Genomic DNA, 14,966 nt, shown 5'->3' with positions numbered 1-14,966 from the left:
GTTCTCAAAAGTAAAGGTCATAATTTTCTTTTCTAGAACCAAAGGCCAACTTATCACCATGCCACAGACAAATGCCACCAAAGGACCTTTCATATACCCAATTTCCTGGACTGTTCTCATGCAGGTAGAGTGTTTGTCCCTAAGGACATCATTTTCCCAAACCCAAAGAACCCAATGAGATTAGAGGTGGCAGAACCCACTTATTTAACCTTTCTGCCCATAGAATGCCCTCATAGAACCACAGCGTCAAACGTAAACCTTAGGGGAACACAACCTGAGAGAAAAATAAAGAATCTTCTTTTTCTATAGTACCAAGAAGAAAACAATTACGAACAAGGGTTTTATGGTTTTGGACAGGGATTCTTTTCATTGGAATGAAAATTGCAAAGAAAAAGCATTTGATCAGGAAGATTCAGAGGAAGAAAACGTGAGAAATTTATTGGTAACGTCAAGAAAGATGGAGAGGTACAGCTTTCAGACTAATGCTTTCTCTGAGAAAAACTAGAAAAGCTGGACTAAAAACAATCTCTCTGAAGACACTGGGGAATCGTCGGCACATTTTAGAGGCATGAGGCTCAGAGAAGAGGGGTAATTGCCAGGTCTGGCAGGGCAGCGTTTACTCTCGCAGTCACTTCTGACCGACCACAGCAGGGGCTCTTCATCACTGCTCCAACTTACTAGTGGACATGTCCAGGGTTTCCTGAGGAATGCTTCCGTCACCCTCCTCCGCCTCAGGAGTGTCCTGCAGAGCCCTCTGGAGAACCAACTTGAGGTTCTGCTTAAGACGCCACTGCCTAAAGGAGCCAACGAAGAAGTAAATGATGGGGTTGGCGCTGCTGTTGATGCCAGACAGGACAATCGTAACCATATAAAGGTAACAAAGGAACGTATTGAAACCATTCTGGATGCGGATTGCGAGGAACCAGTGGATGGAGAACGGTAGGCCACAGAGGAGGAAGACCAGCATTGTGAGCAGGATGGTCACCCCCAGCCTGGTCACCTTCACCCTCCGGGAGCTACAGAAAATCTTGACCAGCAGGGCTATGCTGGACGCAGAGAAAACCACAAATAAAAAAGTCAGCCACGTTGCATTGGAAAAATGTGATATGGGACACCAACCATCCTCAAATGTGCTGTACAGGAAGCCGCAGTAGTACCTGTTCAGGACGCTCAGCACCAGGGACAGGGCCCAGAGCAGGGCACATATGACAGTTGATGTGTGTTTGGGGCGGCGGCAGCGGTACCAGATGGGGCACAGGACGGACAGGCAGCGCTCAGTGCTAATGGCGGTGAGAATACTCAGGCCTGCAAAGTAGGCAAAGTTCCACACAGTGATGAAGATGCTGGCGATGGAGAAAGACAGGGAGTGGAATAAGGCAATGAGTCCTTCCAGGTTCAGTACAATCTGGGAACAGAGGAAGATGAAGTCGGCTCCAGCCAGGTTGAGGATGTAGACAGTGAAGGGGTTCCTCCGCATGTGGAAGCCCAGGATCCAGAGGACAATCGCGTTTCCTGCCAGCCCGACCAGGGCGATGGTGAAGGTCAGCAGGGCCTGGATCACGGTCTTCGTGTCACATTTAGGGAGGGACTCGTGGTTGTCAGTCGTTGTGAGTTTGGTCCCCCAGGCTGTGACATTCGGATTCATGCTCAGAAACCCTCCACTGGTGACGCTGGGAACAGAAACAAGACGTGAGCACCTGTTGCATGATCACTGACTCTCACGGCCACCCTGCGATGTGGGAATTGCTGCCCCCATGTTGCAGGATGGAAATGGAGGCTTGCAGACATTAAGATCCTTACCGAAGGCCACACAGCCTTGGAGACTTGGACCCTGGATTCAAATCCAGTTCCTTCTGACTCTAAAAGCCTGGGCTCTCTCTGCTGCACCACGGACCCCCTACTGACATGAGAACATTCTAGGGTCCAAACATCCCCACTCACTGTCCTAAGCCATATCATATCTCCTGGGGGCAGGAGGAGCTAAGTGTGGACAGGCGGTGTGGATGACAACAGGCCTCTGAGTCCGGCATGCCTTCTGCCCTGGAGCAGTGGGTTCTTCTCAGGGGCAGGAAGCCAGAAGCCCCAGGCACGAGCTAGGGGCAGGCTCAGTGACTGAGAGCGGTCCATCCGCCAGGGAGAAAGGAGATCATGACTTGGGTCATGAGGGGAAGGTGACCCCTTGCTATGACAAAAGTGAGTATGGCCAGGCATCTTGGGCTAGAGATGGGCCAGGGAGTCAGCTTCATGAGGACAGGACGTGCTTTTCTCCTGTCCACTGCTGTGTCCCAGGGCCTAACTCTGTGCGGGTGACACAATGGGTAGTCAAGAAATTTTTAATCAACAAATAAATGAATGAATAAATGAATGGGGAGCCTAAAGGTCATGGAAAATATGGGTTCCTGTAACATAAAATATTTTTTAATGAAATTAGTCACCAGAAAACACACATATAAAGAAATGAAGAGCATTTCATTCCTCATTATTCCTTATGTGGAAAGCTCTGGTGTGTTTGAAAGAATTCCTTGTGCCTGCACGAATGACTAATGATGGCCATCGCGATGCCTCTGCCCCGAGAGAGCCAGTGTATGGCTTCGGTGAGCACCTAGAAGACTTAAACACATCGTTTAGGGAGACGATTCAGAGCTTAACTGAATTTCCGTGCATTTTAGAGGAAAAATAAGCAAGGTTGGGAAAGGAGAGAGGAGGCGATGGGTCTGAATAGACGTAGTTGAGGCGCAGACACATAGAGGCGGGATTATTAATTGATTTTTCCGTGAGAAGTGTAATATAAAACTACCTATTGTCCTCCGATGTGATTTTGAGCAGAGTTTTCTTTTTAGATTAAAGCGTTTGTCCAAGAAAATTCTCTGATGAGGAATTCTTTTTTAAGAGCTTATTTCTACTTTTGAAGGGCTTTGGGTGGGAAGAGATACAAACACCCTTGCCGATTTCAGGAGAAAAACAAGGACTAACTCGCATGTAAGTGAGCAGTAGCAGCTGAGTGCGTGCTCACTTCGTGCCACCTCTTTTCATCCTCCAGATAGCCAGACGAGGCAAGCACCATTGTTATTTCTGTCTTGCACAGGAGCAGACAGAGCGCAAGGAGCTTGAGAGAGACGCTCCAGGTCCTACGCCAAAAAGTAGTAGAGCCCAGATTTGATGCCCAGGCCTACGTCAGAGTCCTTGCCCTTCACCAGCCCTGCAGCCCCACTGCCAGGGTGGTGTGGCCACTACACGTGGAGAGCAGTCGGGGTGGGGAGGAAGAAAGTTACCATCAGGGACAAATCTAAACTAGAATAGGCGGATTTTGTAAACAGCAAGGAAGTGAAGCCCATAAATATGGGACACAGAAGAGGTGGGTGGAAGACTGCTGAGAACAGACCACAACGCCCAGGAACCTCTTCTTGGAGTGGAAAGGTCCACTCAGTCCAGACCGGCCGGAGGACACATAGCGTGTCGGAGTGGAGGAAGCAGGGCCCTCTGGCTGCAGAGTAGCATCCAGGACTGAAAGACTGTCACCTGCTCTCTTAGTTCCTGCAGTCCAGTTGGGCTGATGAGGATATGGAGGAAAACCACACCTCTGTTGTCCTCCGTCAGGGCAACTTGGACTTTTTATTCGTGGCACTGAAGACAGTTTGCAGCTCTAGGTTTTAAGTGTATGTCTTTTTGTTTCTTTTGTCTGCCTTCTTAAACTCAAAGATCAACAGCGCCTGCACCTGCCCGGGTTGTTTTGCTGGTGATTGTTCACTATGGTCTCCCCAGCATCTAGCGCAGGTCTCTTAGAGACCACCTGTTGTGATATCTTGATTTAACACAGGAGGAAGCTGAGGTTTCAAGAGTCGAAGGATTTTCCTGAGATCACGTGGCGAATAGCAGGCCCGGTACCAGCCCTGGTCTCCCGGAGCCCTGCCTGGGGCTTTCTCATTGTTCTCTGCCAAGTCATTTATTACGGGAGAGCTCTGAGAAAAATCTTCATGTGAGCTCAGAATGGGGGAGAGATCCAGCGGTGTAGAAACTGCTAGTCGCTCCAAATATCCATTTCCCTCCTCTCTCACATAATAATTCTGAGAGTTTTAGACTAGAGAGAGGATCCTAATCCCAGCCTCCCTTAATGCTGGGTGGCACCACGCAACTAGGCGCTGGCCGGTGGGAGGTGAGCAGAAGTGACGCATCAGTTCCTGGGTGGTGACTTTCCTTCTCCTCTGGATAGAATGCTGATGTGCCCGCAGCCGAATAGGACCCCAAGGGTGAAGTCACCTCCTGAGAGGTGGGGAGCATCATGTTGGGAGGGCCTTGGTGTCTCCTGCCTTGGAGTCACCAGTTTAGTCCTAAAATTTCACTCTTAAGTCACTAGTACAATGGGTTTCTTCTAGAGCTGAATATCATAAACTTAAAATACCTATAAATACCCATGTACCCCCATCTTTATTTATTTATTGAGGAAGATTAACCTTGAGCTAACATCTGCTGCCAATCCTCCTCTTTTTGCTGAGGAAGACTGGCCCTGAGCTAACATCCGTGCCCATCTTCCTCTACTTTACATGTGGGACGCCTACCACAGCATGGCTTGATAAACGGTGCATAGGTCTGCACCCAGGATCTGAACTGGCGAACCACAGGCCGCTGAAGTAGAACATGCAAACTTAGCCATTATGCCACCGGGCCAGCCCCTCCACCTTTTTTTTTTTTAAAAAAAAAAAAAAAACTACATTCAATTTTCAAGGCATTTATGATGATAGTGAGAGATTATTCCAAAGAAGTGACACTTGATAAAGAGGTGCAAACAGACAGTCAGTCAACAAACAAACTGAGGCGATACAATGAGAAATGGCAAGCACACTGAGGGAGAGCCCCGGGGAGACTGACTGTGATGAGGCTGTGAGAAGAGCTGGGTTTTCTCCATTTGCCATCAAATCTCATTTCCACCTTCTCCACCCTCCTCTGCGTCCTGGGAGGGCACGTCTCTGTGCCTCACCAATGGGCTCCCTTCCCTGGGGCTCCTGGTCGCTTTCAGGGAAGGGAGACCCTGACAGGAGACTGGAGGGCTGGAGGAGGGGGATTTGGGGTGTCAAACTTCCTGGCGCTCCCCCTGCCAGGCTGTGGTTTGGCAGTGGTGGTGTCACTCTACCTGAGGACAGAATCCCTGTCTGGTGGCCCTTTCCTACCACCACAGTGACAGCGACAGCCACAACCCTCCCTGAGTTCTGGTAACTTCTCCTTACCCTGTTTTTCAAGCCTGGTGTTGTGCAGGCTCTGTGCTGTTAATTTCCTTAGGGGGCAGAGGTCACCACTCTGTGTAACTTTTTGTAAATCTGCCCATTTTGGTAAACTGTCCCTTAATTAAATGATTTTCTATCATTCCATATTAGGCCATCGTTTCTGCTGGGATCTTGAGAGATACAGAAGGGAAAAGGACTTTCAAAAAGAGTAAAACAGATGACTGGGTTCTTCACAGCACTGGAGCTTTGGGATGCATGCACATACACTCTTTTGCTTCCTAAATTAAAGAAAGCAACGGATTTCCCACCATGACAACATATCTGAAGGGCTGGGATGGAGGAGAGGCTAGGAAGAGAGTCTCATAAGGGGGGACGGTGTTGGTTTATCAGTTCAGATCTCCCACTGTTGAGGCTACTATCACCTAAAGTTGCCAGGAGGGAGCTTATGGTTTTTTTCCTTTCTTTTCTTGGGGGAGCCCCTGTGTCTCCCTGAGTGCTCCACCCCCAGGTGGACGAATTTAGACGTGCACTAACAGAAAAAAATCCCACAGTGGCTCTGGAAATAAATACTTGATAAACGTACCTTTCCTCCATTCCTCCCAATGGAGGTGACAAGCTGACCCGTGCTGACCGGGAGAACCTCCAGGGGTTGACTGTCGCTAGAGGACACTTCTCTGCCTTAGAGAGGCGCCTAAAGGCGTAGGAGTGCAATCTGGCGCTGGACGGAGGCTTATCAAGATGCTGGACAGGCCTTGTGATTTCCCACACAGGGAGCTGCTGGCAAATGAGAGCGTGCAGTTCTCTGAGTCATGACTGTGCATCAGATGTTTCTCAACCTTTGGTCTGACGCTACGTCTGTCTCTCAACCTTTGGCATCCGGTGCCTGTCCCTGCAAATGATTGTGGTTATGTAGCCTTTTGCTGCCAACTGTGTGCCTGGGCAGTGGTGCCAAGCAATGTGAGCCTGCGCTGGGAGGCTTTATAAGGAGAACAAAGCACGCCCTCCTTACTCGTCATTTGAGGCTCTCCATGGCCTGTCTCGCCCTGTTTCTTTATCCTAGTAGTTACGCATGTAGGTTTACATTTTCTTTCCAATTGGCATGGATCTGTATCAAATAAATGGTAAAATCTTCCTGAATCCTATTCTCCAGAAGCAACAACTTGTTTCAGTTTTTCTCCTAAATTCTTTTATCAGATATGATTATATATTTAAATGATAAAATTATATTTCTATTTTTTAATTTATCAGTATTAACAACAGAATCAATTGCCTGCCCATACCAGATATAAAGAATTTAGGACATGGCCAAGAATTTGGAATTATCAGACGGGGAATTTAAAATAACTGTGATTAATATGCTAAGGATACTAGTGGGAAAAGTGGACAATATGCAAGAGCAGATGGACAATATAAGCAGAGAGATGGAAACTCCGAGAGAGAGGAAATGCTAGAAATAAACATTGTAACAGAAAAGAAGAAGGCCTTTGATGAGCTCATCAGAGGACTAGACACAGCCTTTGAAAGAATCAGTGAGCCTGAAAATATGTTGATAGAAACTTCCCAAACTGAAGCCAAGAGAAAAAACAGAACAGAATGTTCGAGAGCTGTGGGATGATTACGAAAGGTGTTGCATACATTGGGAACATCAGAAGCAGAAGAAAGAGAGAAAGGAACAGAAGAAATATTTGAATGTTCCAAATTATTGGCAGGCACCAAACCACAGATTGAGGCAGCTCAGAGAACACCAAGCAGGATAAACACCAAAAAAATTTACCTACATATTCATTTTGGGGACAGAGAAACTATTCTGTATGGGAACCCTCTGTACTTTCTGCGCAATTTTTCTATACATCTAAAAGTGCTCTAAAACATAAAATCTATTGAAAATGAATAGGCATACTACCAACTGGGTAAACACTTATAATACATATAATGACAAAGGACTCATTCAGCATATATAAAAACTCCTACAAGTAAATAACTAAAAAGGGAAACATTTAAAAATGGGCAAAACTTAGACAACAAAAAAATGCAAGTGTCAATAAGCACACGAAGAGATGCTCAGTTTCATAGGTCATTTGGGAAGTGCAAATTAAAACACACAGAGGTACCACTTCACTCTCATTGGAATGACTAAAATTCAAAAGACTGGCAATACCAGGCTTGCTGGGGAGTGTGTGCAGCAACAGGAACTTTCGTACACTGCTGATGGGAATGCGAAATAGCACAACGACTTTAGGAAAGCATTTGGAAATTTCTCAGTGAGTTAAGCACACATCTTCCTTCCTATGACCCAGCAATTTGACTTCAGGTTATTTATCCAAGAGAAATGAAAACATATGTCCAGAAAAAGACTTGAATAAGAATGTTTACAGCAGCTTTGTTCACAATAACCGAAAGTGGAATTTTACATACATATCTATCAATATGAAAATACACCGTGGGCATTCAAACAATTAAATAGCACTCAGCTTTCTAAAGGGGGCGAGCTACTGATATACGCAACGCAAGGAGGGGTAAATCCCAAAATGTGATGCGGAGTGAAGGAAGGTGGGAACAAAAAAGTGCATTGTATGATCTGAAATCTATGAGGTCAAAGGTCTGGCAAAACTAATCTTTGGTGACAAAACAGGAAAAACAGTTGCCTCTGGGGCAGGACAGACGAGTGGGAGGGATGGGAGGGAAGCTTCCGAGGTTATGAAAACGTGTTGTGTCTTCACTGGAGTTTGAGTCACATGGTGTATTTATTGCCGAAACTCATCAAACTATACACTTAGGAGCCATGCAATCACTCTCTCTTAATTACGTCTCCATTAAAAAAAAAGAAAAATAGAATATTTAAACTTAATATAGTATTTTTATAGAACATATAATTTAAAAATATTTTTGTGCAACTAGATGAATAAAATAAATATCATGAGCTCTTTGAAGTAAAAGGTAAATCTGACATATATCTGTCGTCAGGGCACACAGATTCTAGGAAGAGACACTGGAAACCTGCCATGAAGCTACGACACTCCAGAGAGGGAGAGTGAGGACAAAGCTGAAGCGGCAAGAATGAGGAGGGACGCACGTGGATTCCACTGGCGGGCACGCGATAGGAAGACACGAGAAAGCCACCAAGCTCAAGCCTTAACTACGTTTTGACATTGACTCATCTGGGTAGAAAACTTAACTTCGTGTTTGCAAAAGTTGAAAATGGTGAAAGAAAGAAACTTAGAGATGGTGACCCAAATCTGGTAGATGGAGATTTGGCACAGACTTGACTTCAAAGTTCACCATTTATTCATTCATTAGGTCACTTATTCCATAAACATTTATTAAGCTAGGGAGATCCTCTAAGGCCTGCCAAAATCAGGGAAGACTGATCTTTGGGGTCAGATGGAACTTTAATTCTTTTAATTTTATTGAGACAGATTGTAGGAAAGTGGCCACAAAAACTCATCAAAAATGTAATGTTCTTTTAGTCCTTATCAGGGACAGTGAGTGAAGGCATCTAAACTTTTCCTGCACTGCTTTCAGCCTCTGCAGAAGGTGGGGTTCTTCAAAAGTGGGAGCAGTCTGGGACCCCAGGGTTGGCAAAGCTCCCGTGGGGATGGGGGAAGGTCCTGGGTAAGGCGGCCTGGAGAGGCTATGCTGTCTCCCTTAATCCTCACGAGGAGGATTCTTATCCTCGCCGTTTAAGATCAGGAGCCCAGAGGCTGACAGAAATTAGTAAAACCTCCCAAACTGATAGGGACAAAGTTGGCCTTGAAAGCCACATCAGTCTGACCAAAGCGGAGACTGAGTCAGTGTTACCGGCCACAAACACAGCCTCTCTGACCCACCACACGAGAGAGAGACCAAAATAAAAATGGGAATGCCAGGCTTGAGGTAAGGAAAGAGTTTTATCGAAAGGCAGCCAGACAAGGAGATGGGAGTTGGTTAGAACTCAGATCCACCTCTTCAGAGGAAAAAAGGCAGGGGTTTTTATTTGAGGCCTTAGGTGGGGGAGGGGGAGCAGGTGGCCTTGCAGGTCCCACTTTCCCACCAGCCTGCGTTTGGCTTTGTGAGGCTGCTTACAGGGAGGGGAATGGCATGATGAGGGAATCTGCAGGTGGATGTCCTTGGCCATCTGCCTCCATGGTGGATGGCGGATTCTGGTGCCAGGAAGCTGAGGGGTTGAGGTCTGGGAAGCTTCAGTTTCTTGATACTCTTTGGGCATCAGTTTCCCTGTAGCAAAACTTCAAAGGACCTGTAACTAGCCAAAATGTTAGCATGAGGCTACCTGGACTCTAACAATTTGTAAGTTCTATTTGTCTGTGAAGTTCAGGGATATAAAGGTTTAAAAACTGACATTTACATATGACTGTAACTTAGAGAAGCAGAGGAAGGGGATGGGCGCTTTGGGTTTTAACCCCATATATGCTGGGTTGAATGTAAGGGAACTGGTATCAGGGCCCACATCATCAGGACACCAGACTGCTTCCGGACATCTCCAGGGTTTCCGGAGGAAGGCTGCCCTCGCTTCCCTCCGCCTCGGGAGAGTCCTGCAGAGCCCTCTGGAGAACCAGCTTGAGGGTCTGCCCCCGCTGCCTCCGCCTAAAGGAGCCAACGAAGAAGTAAATGATGGGGTTGGCACTGCTGTTGACCCAGGACAGGACAGTTGTAAACAGATGAAGAAAGGGGAACACATCAACACCATGGTAAACCCAGATTAAGAGGAACCAGTACATGCCGAAGGGCAGGCCGCAGAGCAGGAAGACCAGCACCGTGAGCACGATGGTCACATACAGCCTGGTCAGTGGCACTCGCTGGGAGCCACACAGTAACCTGGTCAGTAGGGTCAGGCTGGACCCAGAGAGAAGCACACATAAGAAAATGAGCCACGTGGCAGTGATCAAATCAAGTACCCGACACCAATGGTAGTGAGGATCCCTAGACAGGAAGCCACAGTACTTTCCCTCCAGGATGCTCAGCACCAGGGACAGGGCCCAGAGCAGGGCACATATGACAGCTGATGTGTATCTGGGGCGACGGCAGCGGTACCAGATGGGGCACAGGATGGACAGGCAGCGCTCGGTGCTAATGGTGCTGAGAATACTCAGGCCTGCAATGTAGGCAAAGGTCCACACAGTGGTCAAAACGTTGGAGATGGACATGGAGACGGAGTGGAAGACGCTGCCGAGATTCACCAGGGAATACACAATCTGTAAGGAGAGGAAGAGGAAGTCTGCTCCAGCCAGGTTGAGGATGTAGACAGTGAAGGGGTTCCTCCGCATGCGGAAGCCCAGGATCCAGAGCACGGCTGCGTTTCCAGGCAGCCCGACCAGGGTGATGAAGACCAGCGAGGCCTGGATCACCGCCACCATGTCAACAGTTTGAGGTGGGGCCTGGTAACTTCCATTCACTGGTGTGAATTCTGTCCCCCAGGCTGAGGTGGTTGGATCTGCACCCAGAAACCCTCCACTGGTGACGCTGGGAACAGAAACAAGACGTGAGCACCTGCTGTATGATCACTGACTCTCACGGCCACCCTGCGATGTGGGAATTGCTGCCCCCATGTTGCAGGATGGAAATGGAGGCTTGCAGACATTAAGGTCCTTACTGAAGGCCACACAGCCTTGGAGACCTGGACCTTGGATTCAAACCCAGTTCCCTCTGACTCTAAAAGCCTGGGCTCTCTCTGCTGCACCACGGGCCCTCTACTGACATGAGAACGTTCTAGGGTCCAAACATCCCCACTCACTGTCCTAGGCCATGTCACCTCTCCTGGAGGCAGGAGGAGCTAAGTGTGGACAGGCGGTGTGGATGACAACAGGCCTCTGAGTCCGGCATGGCTTCTGCCCTGGGGCAGTGGGTTCTTCTCAGGGGCAGGAAGTCAGAAGCCCCAGGCACGAGCTAGGGGCAGGCTCAGAGACTGAGAGCGGTCCATCCGCCAGGGAGAGAGGAGATCATGACTTGGGTCATGAGGGGAAGGTGACCCCTTGCTATGACAGGAGTGAGTATGGCCAGACGTCTTGGGCTAGAGATGGGCCAGGGAGTCAGCTTCATGAGGACAGGACGTGCTTTTCTCCTGTCCACTGCTGTGTCCCAGGGCCTAACTCTGTGCGAGTGACACAATCAATCTTACAATGGGTTTCTTTTTAGAGCAGCCAAAATCATAAACTTAAAATATCTATAAATACCCGTGTACACCCACCTTTTAAAAAAAAGCTACATTCCTTTCTCACTGCGTTTATGATGATAGTAAGAGATTATTCCAAAGAAGTGAACCCGGATAGAGACGTGTGGACAGACAGTCGGTCAAGAAACAAACTGAGGAGATACAATGAGAAACTGGCAAGCTCACTGAGGGACAGTCCCGGGGAGACTGACTGTGATGAGGCTGTGAGAAGAGCCCGGTTCTCTCCATTTGCCATCAAATCTCATTTCCACCTTCTCCACCCTCCTCTGCGTCCTGGGAGGGCACGTCTCTGTGCCTCACCAATGGGCTCCCTTCCCTGGGGCTCCTGGTCGCTTTCAGGGAAGGGAGACCCTGACAGGAGACTGGAGGGCTGGAGGAGGGGGATTTGGGGTGTCAAACTTCCTGGCGCTCTCCCTGCCAGGCTGTGGTTTGGCAGTGGTGGTGTCACTCTACCTGAGGATAGAATCCCTGTCTGGTGGCCCTTTCCTACCACCACAGTGACAGCAACAGCCACAGCCACAACCACAACCCTCCCTGAGTTCTGGTAACTTCTCCTTCCCTTTCCCCTTCAGGCCAACTGAGGTAACAGCTTCCTGTTATGACCTGTCTTTGGGGGTTTCAGTATCCTTTATAGAGTTCCCTCAGCCCTGCTCAGACCTTTGTACACAGTCCTTTTATTAAACACTCCTCAAATACCCCATTAGATTGTGCTCTGTGTTTTCCACAGGGACAATGCCGGATACAAAGAAAAAAAAGATCTTTGAATAGCAAGCGAATCTGTGACACCTGAAGTTACTGACAACAGTTTAGCTCTGGAAAGCAATGCCTGCATGCCATCTTTCTCCCTACAGTAAAATTAGCAAACTAGTTCTCTCCTTAGTTGCAGATTTGAACGTTTGGAGAGAAAGGGATAGAACAGAAGCAGAGAGATCTGGTTGACCCCATTTGGCTCTCCCACCGTCTGAGCTCCCGCACCCAGAGTGTCCTTGAGGGAGCTCCACGTCTCCTGACTCTTGCCCCTGGCTCCCTGCACGCCCCACCCTAAGACGAATTCATAAGCGTGTGGACTAAGAGGGAGAAAACAAAACCGCCTTCGAAAGAAGATAGTCCTTGAGTAGACTCTTACCCTAGCACCATTCCTCTTGTTGGAGATGGTGAGTAGAAAGAAAGAACTTTCCTGGGGAAGATAAACAGCAGAGGATGCTTTTCTAACCTCTGGAAGGAGAGGTGCCTGCGGGAGCGGGAGTGAAATCTGGTGACCAAGTGGGGTTTATCAAGATGCCGGCCAGCCCCTGTGATTTCCTGCACGAGGGGCATTGGCAAATGAGATTCCGGAGATGTGCGAGATAAGAAGCCTCACGAGACGGCTCTCATTTGCTGTGACTTCAGTCACTTATCTTGGCTGCTCCCCATCCTACCACCCCAGGCCCCCTCCCTGTGAGGAATGCCTGTCCTGGAGCCTTTGGCACCCACTGTGAACCTGTGCAGGAAGCCCACCCACCAGGCAGTGTGAGCTTCCAGAACTAAAGAATAGTGTGTTCGCCGTTCAGGGTCCTGCACGGCCTGGCTCACCTGATCTTTTTACAGTTAATCACAGAAGTAATAGATGCACATGAGTTTTATTTCGTGACATCAAAATGTATAAAATGAAATGGAAAGTCTCTCCTAACCTCATTCCCCAGTAGCAACCAATGTTTGCAGTTTCCATTCTTAATTCTTTTACAAGTTATCTGACAGCTTTGCATAATAAAACTACACTTCTATTTTTGATTTATCAATATCAACGACAGAGTACATTAAGTCCCCTTATGAAAGATAAAGAATTTAGCACACCACACACACTACTCTTCACCTTTGTCCATCTACAAAAGGGCTAGATTTTTGGATCATCTAGAGCCAACCACTATCTTCAGCCTCAGCTCCTCTGACTTCCTTTCACGTGCCTACGCTGCAGCCAAATTGACTCACTTGTCCTTTCCTTTAAAAACTCAATTATGAAGCGTTTCAAACAAGCAGAAGAATTGATTCCCTCGTTTATTCATTTACCCAACACTATCGTGTGCCTGTGCCGTGCCAGGCGCTGCTCCAGGCAGTGAAGATGCAGCGACGAGTCACACACAAGACTATGCCCCTCACATTCCGCAGGAGCTGGGTGAGCTCCCCCTGGGAGTGAGTGTTGATGAGAAGAGTTTGAGATGCAGCATTAGGTCCTCCAACCTCCAGAGACCTGGGAGAAGAGGAGGATGCGGTCAACACAGTCGTAGGAGGCGGCTACTGAAGGAGGAGTAAACTAGGAAAGCAGAGCATCCTAGACATTGAACTGAAAAACTGGTTCTAGAAAGTGGGAGTGAGGGGCCGGCCCCGGGGCCGAGTGGTTAAGTTCACGCGCTCCACTTCGGCCGCCCAGGGTTTTGCTGGTTCGGATCCTGGGCGAGGACGTGGCACCACTCGTCAGGCCATGCTGAGGTGGCATCCCACATAGTACAACGAGGGGCACTCACGACTAGAATCTACAGCTATGTGCTGGGGGGCTTTGGGGAGAAGAATTGAAAATAAAAAAGAAAAAGAAGATAGGCAACAGTCGTTAGCTCAGGTGCCAATCTTTAAAAAAAAAAGAAAGAAAGTGGGAGTGTGCAATAGCATCAGTCCTGCTAGGGGGACTGAGTAAGATGCAGACTGAGAACGGACCTTGGCATATGCAATACAGAGTCATCGCTGATCTTGACAGGCGTGGTTCTCGTGGACGGGGGGGCTGGAAGGTCGAAGGAGTGGGCTTTGGGGAGAAGGGCAGGTGCTGTGACACTATACCTGGGAAACCCCAGAGAGTCAACGGAGAAACTCCCACAAAGAAAGCAAGCTCAGAAAGGTGGCTGGGTACAGAACTCCTCTACAGAAAACCACAGCTTTCCTAGGTATGAAAAAGCAGTTAGAAGATACAATAAAATGAAACCTCAACTACTTCTGGAGAAAAAAAGAAAGCAGTGAGGACTGACCAGCCCTACCAGATTTTAGGACACATTCCGAAGTCTCAGTGACTCCAACGAGGTGGGGCCAACACACCCCCAGACAGGGAGGTCGGTGCAGCGGGGTTGAAAGTCTTAGGAATCACCCATACATGCATGTAGAGTTCAGTGCACGAAAGGCGCTCCTTGAAGTGGGAGGAGGTGGGGACGGGCTGTCTAGGAAACGTTAACGGGCAACGGGGAAGCCATCTGGAGTAAAGGGAGTGGGCATCATGGCTCGCATCTCGCACCATGTTCAGCTTCAGATGGATGGTATACTTAAATATAAATAAGGAAAGCCTAAAAAACCAGAAGAAAACGTGGGAAAAGTCTGTAATAACCTCGGATTGGGGAAGGTCTTCCCAACTATGACTCAAAACTCAGAAGCCACAAATCAAAATATGGATTAAAAACTATTAAAGATTAAAAATAATTTTTTCCACATGGAAAAAGCCACCGTAAGCAAATCAAACAACAAACTATGAAAAATATTTGTAATGCGTGTCTTGGACAGAAACCTCAATATATATATATATATATATATATATATATATATAGGAAGAGTTCCCATACGTTACT

At 47.9% G+C, this 14,966-nt stretch overlaps 2 protein-coding genes across 2 annotated transcripts; both read right to left on the bottom strand.

The window, feature by feature from the left end:
- Window positions 1–411: 411 nt before the first annotated feature.
- On the bottom strand, window positions 412–6,124 carry LOC124252526 (mas-related G-protein coupled receptor member X2-like). The gene is made up of 2 exons (XM_046686152.1): window positions 5,803–6,124; window positions 412–1,670 (listed from the first exon to the last, which is right to left on the bottom strand). The coding sequence occupies exons 1-2, from the start codon at window positions 5,811–5,813 to the stop codon at window positions 662–664; spliced, it is 1,020 nt and encodes a 339-aa protein (XP_046542108.1). The 5' UTR covers window positions 5,814–6,124; the 3' UTR covers window positions 412–661.
- A 1,995-nt stretch (window positions 6,125–8,119) lies between these two features.
- On the bottom strand, window positions 8,120–12,586 carry MRGPRX2 (MAS related GPR family member X2). Its single transcript, XM_046637482.1, has 2 exons — window positions 12,512–12,586; window positions 8,120–10,676 (listed from the first exon to the last, which is right to left on the bottom strand). The coding sequence occupies exons 1-2, from the start codon at window positions 12,520–12,522 to the stop codon at window positions 9,668–9,670; spliced, it is 1,020 nt and encodes a 339-aa protein (XP_046493438.1). The 5' UTR covers window positions 12,523–12,586; the 3' UTR covers window positions 8,120–9,667.
- Window positions 12,587–14,966: the final 2,380 nt, after the last annotated feature.

Source organism: Equus quagga, chromosome 14 (genome assembly GCF_021613505.1).
Source record: "Equus quagga isolate Etosha38 chromosome 14, UCLA_HA_Equagga_1.0, whole genome shotgun sequence".
Lineage (NCBI taxonomy): Eukaryota > Metazoa > Chordata > Mammalia > Perissodactyla > Equidae > Equus > Equus quagga.
The sequence above is the reverse complement of the archived record's forward strand: the minus strand, read 5'-3'. Positions and strand labels throughout refer to the sequence as shown.